We start from the raw sequence: 11,380 nt of genomic DNA on the forward strand, positions 1-11,380 counted from the left end.
GAGCTGGCAGAGGCGGCCCACCGACGGGAGGCTGGGGAGCGAGTGCCGCCTTTTCCCCGGAGGGTGGTCCAGGAGCATCACACGCCGGGGGGCATCTCGTGAGCAGGCCGGCGGCTCCCACTCCGCGGGATGAGCCAATGCCAACGGAAGTCACCTCGAATCCCGCACGGACATGGCTGGCAGGTTGCATAGTACATCGGGATCTGCCGGCGGGAGCCCCGGAAGTCAGGGTCAAAGTCAACGGCCGGCCGTTTCGGGCTCTGCTGGACTCGGGCAGCTCAGTCAGCCTTATCCAAGCTCACCTCCTTCCGCCCCGCAGCGAAACCAAGACTGTCCTGCCGATAACGTGTGTGCACGGGGAAAAAGGGAACCCTTTTGGGCTGGCAGGGCCTCGTCGGTGCCCCGTCCTCTTGGCCTCGGACAGTGGGAGAGATGGTGGGAGAGATGGTGAGTCCCCTTCCCATAACTCTAACCTGTATTATGATGTCTTCCAGCAGGTAACGGGAGGGGGCTCGTTCGGCCGCGCTCAGCGTGAGGATAACCGGCTTAGGCATTGCTGGACGCAGGTGTGTTCAATAGAGGGCAAGGAGACCCGGCCTGGACCCCATCCTCTCCCACACTTTATTGTCGAGAATGGCCTGCTATACTGTGTCGCCCAGCGAAGGGGGGAGGAAAAGTGGCTACTAGTGGTGCCCCGCTTGACGACGGAAACAGTGTTGGAGTTGGCTCACGCACATCCTCTCGCGGGACATCTTGGGGCGGCCAATACCATACAGCGTGTCCGTGACCGATTTCACTGGCCCGGCCTGGACGCCGAGGTAAAACTGTTCTGCCAAGCCTGTCCCACTTGCCAGAAGACCTCCCCCAGGTCACCTCACCCCAGCCCGCTAATTCCGCTGCCCATGATAGAGGTGCCCTTCGAGCGCATCGGGATGGATCTAATAGGGCCGTTGCCAAAGTCTGCCCGGGGGCATGAGCACATTCTGGTGATTGTCGACTATGCCACCCGGTATCCAGAAGCAGTTCCTTTCCGGAAAGTCACCGCAAAAGCCATCGCCCACGAACTGTTCCTGCTCTACAGCCGAGTCGGCATCCCAGCTGAGATCCTGACTGATTAGGGAACTCCGTTTATGTCCCGGCTAATGGCTGACCTCTGCCGGTTGCTCCGGGTAAGCAGTTGAGAACCTCAGTATACCATCCTCAAACGGATGGGCTCGTCGAACGCTTCAACCAGACACTAAAACTAATGTTGCGACGGGTGGTAGCGGAGGACAAGCGGGACTGGGATTTGATGCTGCCGTACGTGCTCTTCGGGATACGAGAGGTCCCTCAGGCGTCCACCGGCTTTACCCCGTTTGAGCTCCTTTTCGGCCGACAGCCCCGGGGGTTGCTCGATGTGGCGAAGGAGGTTTGGGAACAACAGCAGCCCACGCCCCAGCAGTCGGTCCTCGAGCACGTCACCGAAATGAGGGAGAGGATAGAGCGTGTTATGCCATTAGTCCGGGAACACCTCGCCACATCTCAGCAAACCCAACAACGCCATTATAACCGGGCAGCCCAACCGCGGGAGTTCCAAGCCGGGGATCGAGTGATGGTCCTGGTCCCCAACGCAGCCTGCAAATTCCTCGCCACCTGGCAGGGTCCGTACACGGTGTTAGAAAAAAATTGGCCCTGTGACGTACCGGGTGAGACAGCCAGGCCGGCGGAGAACGGACCAGCTATATCATATAAACCTGCTGAAGAAGTGGATAGGGACCAGGGACCAACTCGCCGCACTTGCCACCACGGAACCCGTGGTTGTGGACGTTAACCCCCACCTTTCCGCTGCCCAGAAAGCCGACCTACAACACCTGATCGGTCAGTTCTCCGATGTGTTCTCCACAACGCCCGGGCAGACCCAGGTGCTCCAACATGACATCAGGACACCCCCAGGGGTCATCGTTAAGCAACGGCCCTATCGGATCCCTGAAGCTCGTCGGCAGGCTATTGAGACAGAAATCCATCAGATGTTGAAGTTAGGGGTGATTGAACCATCATGCAGCCCGTGGTCCAGCCCAATTGTTCTGGTTCCCAAACCAGACGGCACCCTCCGCTTCTGCAACGACTTCCGACGTCTCAACGAGGTTTCAGAATTCGACGGTTACCCAATGCCCTGGGTGGACGAGCTCCTGGATCGCCTAGGAAGGGCCCGGTACATTTCTACTCTGGACCTCACCAAGGGATACTGGCAGGTACCACTTTCTGAAAATGCAAGACCTAAAATGGCTTTCTCTACTCCTAGTGGCCACTGGCAGTATCGGACCCTTCCGTTCGGCCTACACGGAGCCCCAGCCACGTTCCAACGTTTGATGGATGTCCTGTTACGGCCGCACCAACAGTATGCCGCTGCCTACCTGGATGACGTGGTGATCCACTCAGAGCATTGGGAGGACCACCTAAACCGTCTGCGGGGGGTGCTACTGGAGTTACAGAGGGGTGGACTCACCGCCAACCCTCGCAAATGTCACCTAGCGCTCTTCGAGGCGAAGTGCCTGGGTTTCCAAGTGGGGCGCGGCCTCATAAAACCCCAGGAGAGAAAGGTGGAGGCAGTGCGTGCCACCCCGAGGCCCAGCACGAAAACTCAGGTACGAGCTTTTTTGGGGTTGGCGGGGTATTATCGCTGCTTCATCCCTAACTTCTCCTCTCTAGCCACCCCTCTGACAGACCTGACCAGGAAGGGGCAGCCAGAGCGAGTAGCCTGGAACTCCGACACTGAAGAGGCATTCCAGGGAGTGAAGCGAGTGCTCACTTCCGAGCCGGTCCTGCGCGCCCCGGACTTCGGCTGCCCCTTCCTGCTGCAAACGGACGCCTCCTAAATGGGATTGGGAGCTGTTCTGTCTCAAGTCCAGGAAGGTGAAGAACATCCTGTGTTGTTTATTAGCAGGAAGCTGACCCCACCCGAGAAAAATGATGCAACCGTGGAAAAGGAAGCTCTGGCAGTTAAGTGGGCAGTCCTGGAGCTGCGTTATTACCTCCTCGGCCGCAAGTTCACCCTCATAACGGATCACGTGCCCCTCCAATGGATGGCCCGGGCCAAAGACACTAATGCCAGGGTGACACGGTGGTTCCTCGCGCTCCAGGACTTCCACTTCGTGATTCGCCACCGCGCCGGAGCAGCCAACGCCAATGCCGATGGCCTTTCTCGGAACTGGTCAGCCTTTGCAGGTCTGTCAGAGGTCACTCCCCACCCAACCCCAATATCCCCCTTGTTAACTCCGTATCTTTCCACCAGGACCAGGACGGGGGGGGGAGTGTGACGAGCGTCCCGAGCTCACATCAGCGTTACCCTGGAAATGGACGAGGAACACCTGCACGCGCTCATCACGGGCTGATCGGTCACAGCTGAGAGTCATCAGCCCGCGGCCAGATAAGCCGCGGGAGGCCCGACGGTGGGGGAAGACATACTCTCCCAGAAGCTGAAGTCTAACGTGTTCTGTCCTTTACATTCCAGAAACCAGCCCGTGACCAAGCAGCCCGAACACGAGCGCCCCACGGACTCGCCAAACTGGAACTCGCTCACGGAGAAGCACCGACTCACTCCCGGAGAAGCATCGACTCACCTCAGCACCCACCTCCCTCACTTGGACACTTGAGCTGTGAATAAATCCACCCTCCGGGGTATTTATTTGAGCTCTTCTTGTCGCGTGTTCCTTCCACCCCGTTACAATATATATATATATATATATATACACACACACTGACTTATAAATAAATAAAAAAACACTAATATTGTCAAACAAAATTGTGTGTTATGACAAAGACTTCCAGCAAAGTGCAAATCTTCTCATAGGCCACTCAGAAGTGTTTCACTCCGGTTGCAAGCGATATCTGCAGTTGGATTCTCAACTTACAAACACTTTGTGAGATCTTTCTGTTGACCCTATAAGGATAAATAAAGGTGACTTGACTTGACTTGACCCATATAGCACAGACTACACAATGTTACTATCCTATCCAAGACAATTATAAACTACGTTAAGTCTGTCTACACAAGCAACAGGATTGAGGATTTTAAATGTACTCCTGTCACAGACCTCACTGTGAGTACACAGTTTGTTTGCCTTTGAGTCAGTTTATTTGGGAATGGAGACACATGGTGAACAGTGTTTGAATAAGGCATCACAACGTATTGTGCCAAGCAAACACAGGGGACAGATCCTGTCTGTTACAACAGACAGGTTCTGAAGAACAGTCACATGTCAGGGTATTTTTATAAGATTACAGCAGGTTGCTCACCTGAGGGAGGAGCTTTTGTGGCCGTACAAATAACCTACAATATTCAAGTACAAAAGCTGGTTGTTGAGGGTTTTAACTGAGGGTCAAGCTGTGTGAATGTGCAAATCCAAACATACAAACAAACATGCTCTTCACACAATATTGGGTCCTTTTGGGTAGGAATTAAAGTACTAAAGTAATCATGATTAAACTCAACTCACTCATTAACCTACATTCACAGCCCAAACAAATATCACCATCATTGGCTGCATAATTTGTAGATTTGTCAGCTCTGCAGTCTAGAAATCACCAACGTTCTACCATCCTTGAAATTATGGAACAATTATAAACATTATATGAATATGACTAGTTACACTTATATGACTGAAAGGAACCATAACGCAACACTGCAACTACTGACCTCTTTCTGAGTGCATTCACCATCTGACTATAGGTGAAGCTGATGAGCATATTCAAACAGAAAGGGGTGGACAGAGCCAAGACTAACACCAAAGTCCGCCGCATAACAAGTCTGCAGTGTTTTTAGGGTAAATGTGTACCATTTAAGCTAGCAAATAAGACTCCCAAATAAGCCCCCAATGTTTTTTAAATGTTGATGCTTGTAGCAAGCTTGTGAGACTTCCCTTTAAGCCTTATAATCCCCAGTCACTTAGCCCTTACATTTTTTCCTTCACTTTTCCCAATTTGTCCCCATAATGAAAATAATGTTGGTAAAGATCATGAATGTGCTCTTATCACAATGAATTCACTTAATGTTTTTTGTCAGAAGTTCAATGTCTTCTCATCTTAGTTGGCCTATTAGGAACAATACGGGTCAACTGCTGTATGCTATTTCTTATAAGACCATTTGATAAAAAGTTAATTTTATGATTTATAATTACGGACAGGACATTTATCTTGTGACTCAAGTAGCTTATTAAACATTTTACTTACAGTAAAACAATCATGAACCAAGCTGTTGAGCTCGGTAAAGCCGCATTTGACAGCCACAGTCTAATAGATTACCCCTTTAGATTCAATATGAAACTGTTACTAAAGCAAAGCAGTGATTATAATGATGCTGAAGGATGTGTAGTTTGAAAATTGTGTCATTTATGTTGGTGCATGGTACTGGTGTTATCTCTTATACTCGTCAGTGCTGTTTGTCTAACCGTTTATCCTCCCAATCTCATCTACATCGCTATAAAATATAGCATTCGGTGTCTAATTCAAATGCGTCCGTTTTGTGGTCTGCGAGAATCACGCATATGATCTGCACTGTGTGAACAGGTGTAGTGCCGAAATTTGCACCCTGCCAGATTATGCACCCCCTAGTATTGGTAGGTTTCGGAGTAGGTGTGGGGGAGGGGTTAGGATTAGGGGTGGGGTTGGGATTAGTCAATCAGGTAGCGACTTCAACGAGGGGGTGCATAATCTGGCAGGGGTGCAGAATTCGGCACAACACCGGAGCCGGCCGTTGTGCACGCTGCGGCGGGACGCGTCTGGTTTGACTTCTGAATTCTTGCTTGAATTCTGGTTTCCAATGGAAAGCATATTTACGCTGTCTGAATCGTTCCATATCCCCTATATCCTACACTATGTGTATGGTGCAGCGTCATGCCCATTCAAAGTGTGGGGCATGTGCCCCCTCAGATTTTTGAACCAAGTGTATTTTGAATGCAGCTTCCAAAAGACAAAAAGACAAAAAAATATCCAAATAATATTTGTTATATTTGATTCAGTGCGGCACATCACTAACTGCTAAATTCAAATTTGCATCCGTGCTTTGGCTGGCGCTGAGCCAGACACATTTTTACAGCGCTGCACATTATAACCAATCACACACGATTCTGCTGAGCTTATGAATGCAATGGCCAATCAGAGGCGTTCAGGTGAGTCATCGCTGAAACGCTGGTGTTTTGTTCAGTGCTTGACAGAATTCTGCTCTGTGGGGTAATCTCTCATCATAAACAAAGTGCAGATGTGCGTACGAATGCAAGTAATATTCATTTCACAGTGTAAACGGCTTCAGTGATTATAATGGGAGTTTTTGAGAGTGCTTCAACTAGACTAAAGTCAACAGAAAAGCAAGCATGGGCTGCTGCGTGCACTCCCGCGGGAGTGCAGGTCTCTATTCTACTGCATCTATCTTTGTGATCATCACCCATGCAGTTTGAGCTTCCTACAGATACTTATGTAATCGATCTTTTCAATTAAAGTCACCATGAAATCAAAATTGAAAATTCTTATTTTTTAATGGAATACTGTAGTGTTTATTATAAATAATTTATCCGTGCACTTCATTATTTTTTTTTAATTCATGTGCCCTCTTAATCTTTAATGAAAAACGTTAACCTCCCCTCCCCCTCAAAAGGACTCCTCTACTCTTTCGGTCACGAGTCATGGCACAAGGGCGGAGCTAGTGACTGAGGGGTAAACGCTAGGATAAATGACAGGGGGAAATGCTGAAGCTGGTGCTTCACTTTATAGCACTGACACCAGTCATGAAGGAGTACGTTACCCCTAAACATTGAAAAGATATTAGGATATTACGACAACATTACTCTTAGGACATCTCAAACTAATTTTTTTCATGAATATGACTTAACCTGATGGAGGACACGCTCAGTCATTCAGGCAGTCTCTCTCTCGCTCTCGCTCGCGCGCGCTGTTTAGGCATGTTTTGTGCTGTTGATGGTCGTCGTCATCCTTAAAGGGGTCATATGATGCGATTTCAATTTTTCCTTTCTCTTTGGAGTGTTACAAGCTCTTGGTGCATAAAGAAGATCTGTAAAGTTGCAATACACAAAATAATGTTCTTTTTAGTAACATCATATGACTATAACTGTATAATAATTAAAGGTGCCAAAACTTTAACAGAATCATTCAGGCCCTAATATATTACAAAATAGCCTAGCCTACTACAACTAGGCCTACTATAAATATTATATATACTGTACAAATAATACAATAATATACAAATTACTATTACTATAATATTACAATATATACAAATAAATACTAAACATACAAATTACAGCAGAACAGAATAGAACAAAATATAATAAATTTTCTTTAGCTTATTTTCTGAAAGCTACATGGGCAATCAAATTAGAGGAAACTGTAGGCTACTTTGACTACAGAATATAGCTAGTTTTTAAATACCTATAAAACATAACAGGTTGCATTTGATTTATTAACATATTCGTTTTAAAAATTCTTACCAATGCTCAGTCTAGTACAGTAGCCTACTGGATTAGAAATGTAGCGTGACTGTCAGACAACACGTTGTCCCAATTAACTCAAGAACATTAAGATAAATAGGCTCCAGATAAAAAAGTAATATAACAGTACCAAACATGTACATTGTCTCGTGATTTTTTATTTTACTTTACTTTAAAGCAAAGCGACAAGTGCCTGGTACATGGTCTTATTTCCTTTAGCCCATATCTAGGCCTACGTCTGGGACATATTACAGCCATGGACTAACCCTCAGCTGGAACAGAGTTAATTTAATTTAGCTTGTGGTTTGTACATTCTATATTGTTTAAACTTATATGACAGATATTGGTTTTAGACTGTCTGACATTTAGTCTACATGAACAAAAAATAAGCATGGATCATTCAGTATTAGGTATAACGGCAAACAGAATGAAATGGTTTTACCTTGCAGCCTTTAGGCTCTCCTGTAAACTGTCCGATTTCTTTGTCTTCCATTTAAATAATTTGAGCGTTCCTTTGCCGCGGTCATCTTTCTCCACGGACTCTTTGAGATTTGCTTCACTTTTAGAAAACAAACTCCTCAAAGATTTTTTGGTGGAAAAACTCTTTTTCGCCATGGCGAAACTTCTGAACGATCACTGCAGAACCACGCGAATTACTTTAGTAAAAGTTTATTACGATGTCGAGGCACGTTGAAGAACCTACTGCTCTCTAGTCCTGCCCACACAGTCAAACCTTACGCTCTCTCACGAACAGATGCTCTGGCTGTGCATGTCAAAGCTAGTGAGCCACCTACCGAGTGTTTTTGTATAGGCGCGCTCGAACTCAGCGACTGCGCGCACCCATGATTTCCATAAATCAAGATGCAGTTCTCTAGGTTATGAAACACAGCTATAGACTCTACTTCATTAGTGTTAGGGTTACTGACTCATCCAAGTGAATCGAATCTTTTGAATCAGATTAGTATAATTCGATCAGCGACCATTTGTGCAGGTTATGTGTGAGTAAATGAATCATCATCCTAAATTGAGAAACTTAGACTATACATTTTCTTCCATTCTGATCAACTGATCAAGTTGTGGCAACAAATAACAGCCTAAATAAATTAAGCGTTTCAATAACGTTATTTCAGGGTCACCAGTAGCCTAATCTCCACAGCTCGGAATAGTTTATTATTATTAGGCTATTATTATTATTATTATAGCTCTTTGCGAACGAATTCGCGAAAGAAACACTAAAAGGCAGTGGTTGATTATAAAAATTTGATTGACTATAAAGTATTGGACTGTTTTAGTGCCTAAAACACAACTGAATACAATTAATTTCTACTAAATTGTATTTGAGATATTTGTGAATTAGATCAAGTAATGCTGAGTGAATATGACAATTTGTGTATTATTCCTCACCTCCAGGTATTTTAATAAAGGGGCTCACTATAGGGTTATTGCTTAGTCAGCTTGGTTCTGGTTCTCAAAACCCCCAAAAGCTTGTTCTCCATCGCATACTCATTGACGAGACATGCAGATAGTGATAAGAATTGGTTAATAAAAAAAATAAAAAAATAAAAAAGGGACTGAAGTCAACAGCACATAAACGCCAGAATGTAAAATGAGTTATTTTATGCATTTAAATGGTTTCATGTTCGTTTGTACTTTACAAAATAAAAATAGCGCATGTTTTCTAGTATAAGTACACTGTGTTCATATTTACTTGTGCATTAAATTACAAAAAAAAAAAAAAAACACAGCTTGCGCCTTATTGTGTTGGCCTATATTGTATATTGTGATCTCGAATTGTACAATATTTTAGTAGCCTACATGCATTTGAGAGACGTTCTTTAATGTGATGCTATACATAAATGAATGCACTAATCACCTTTTTGGTAATTTAATGACTTAACTGACGACAGAACTACATTGTATGCTCATAGATTATTGCAGGCATTATTTATGATGAAGCGAGAGCGTGCGCCTTATAATCGCGTAAAGCTGAAGAGTGTGCCCCATGAGCACGGTAAAACAGCTGTCAGGAGAGGAAAGTTTGTTTTACTGACATATAGCCTACATACAACATCTCATCAGACCGCAGTTCACTGTTGTTCTACTGAAGCTCATTTGACACGTTCCTTAATTTCCGCCTATACGAATTAGCAAATTTGGCGTCTGTCTTTTTTCACTCTCGTTCGGAAAAAAAGCCTATCGCCAGCATGGATTACATGACTGACAGGTAAACACAGACGCAATAAAGACATCGAATGGGCGATAATGTAAATAGAGGATTTGGTTAATTTCAGTGAAGCTCAGATAACCGATCTGTAACATTAGCGTACAATGTCGGTTAGTTGTATAAATATGTAGTTATTTTATCACCTTAACGTCTGATTCAAGAGGAGATAATAAATACTGGTTATATTCTAGCTTTGTTATATTTTATGTAGGTTGAATTCAGGTAAAGTGGGCCGTTTAAGCTTGATTGTAGCCTGTGCTAAATTGTTTTACACTTTCAGAGCACAACAATGCATTTTAATTAAAGGGACACCATTTCTTTAAAACATATTTTTTTATGTAAGGTGGCTCACTAAATGTAAACAATTTTTATAGTGACATGCCCTATTTTGCAAACAACACATTATATGAACTGTATTCAAATCGAAATATTATAACTGGACTTTAAAGTTAACAAAAGTTAAAGTTAAGAAAAGGAAATAAATAAATAAATAAATAAATAATAACAATAAAAACATCTAGGTATCTAAATGATAAGTTTTACAAAAATTGGCCCACTTTAACAAAGTTCAAGTTATTTTGTTGTTGTTACTTTTCTTGTACAGAACTTTGGGATACACTAGCTGTAGGCCTATTAGAAACGTGCTCTATAAATAAATGTGACCTTGACCTTGACTATTCAGCTACTGTCCCTCAGTACTACTATTTACGCTACTGTAAAATCTTTCTTTAGTTTTATTCTTTTGGACAACTATCAAAACGTTTGTTACTAGTGTCTGCTATAGTTCTATGTAGTCTATGACTCAAACGTGTACAGCAGCAGTGCCTTTCTAAGCAACACTTTGAAAAACAAGTGTGTTGTGGCCATATTTGAAAATATAACAGAAATAGGCCTAATTATTCAAACAAATATAACCGCACCTATTACTGGTACTTGTGCTTCTTTTCCTACAAGAAGTAATGACATTTATTGGTCAGTAGATGGCGCCACTGAACAATCTTTTTTTTAGTATGCCCATATGCACAAATGAAGAGGTAACCACTTAATATAAAATATATATATTTTTTATTTGTAGTATTATTGTTTTTTATAAAACTAATTTTAATCAATCTTAAGCGTTGAATAGTGACAGATAATATTTGATCAGATTGCCAGACATTTGTACAAAAGGAATAAGGTTAAAATGTAAGGTTATTTTGAATCCAACATGCAACTAATGAGGTAACGAGGCCTACGCTAGCCTACGCGTAATATGGAGATTTACTTGTAAATATTAATACGAATAATATGGAGATTTACTTGTAAATATTAACGTGCATTTCTATAGACCTGGCTGATTTTAAAATATCATTTGGCAGCCCCTAAAATGGGTCGTATTGACAGTACCTGAGCGGTTGAAGAATAGGCTCATTCAAAGACGTGCATTTATTGCTTGGACGGAGCAAGAACACCTAAAATGCATGTGTAGATTCAGTCGAGTGATAAAGTTTACCCTCTTCAACTTAATGCTGTTGAACTGAATTTATGGAGCAAACTATTTGCTAAAATAACCATAACATTTACAGCACCGCTGGCTGAAATAAGCGTGCGGTTCTGTCCATCAGATGCGCGTGAAAGCTGCATGTGTTACTATAACAAACACTGCGTGTTTTCTTTCAGAATCATCATTGGCTGGTAG

At 43.9% G+C, this 11,380-nt stretch overlaps 1 protein-coding gene across 1 annotated transcript in view; it reads right to left on the reverse strand.

Moving 5' to 3' along the window:
- The window catches only part of LOC107688366 (serine-rich adhesin for platelets-like), a 41,910-nt gene extending 33,705 nt beyond the window's left edge, over positions 1-8,205 (reverse strand). Inside the window, exon 1 of the mRNA XM_016486015.1 lies at positions 7,921-8,205. Coding sequence (XP_016341501.1) covers positions 7,921-8,093 — 173 coding nt within the window. The 5' untranslated portion in view covers positions 8,094-8,205. The remainder of the gene's footprint in view (positions 1-7,920) is intronic.
- Positions 8,206-11,380: the final 3,175 nt, after the last annotated feature.

Source organism: Sinocyclocheilus anshuiensis, unplaced genomic scaffold (assembly GCF_001515605.1).
Source record: "Sinocyclocheilus anshuiensis isolate Anshui unplaced genomic scaffold, SAMN03320099.WGS_v1.1 scaffold209, whole genome shotgun sequence".
Lineage (NCBI taxonomy): Eukaryota > Metazoa > Chordata > Actinopteri > Cypriniformes > Cyprinidae > Sinocyclocheilus > Sinocyclocheilus anshuiensis.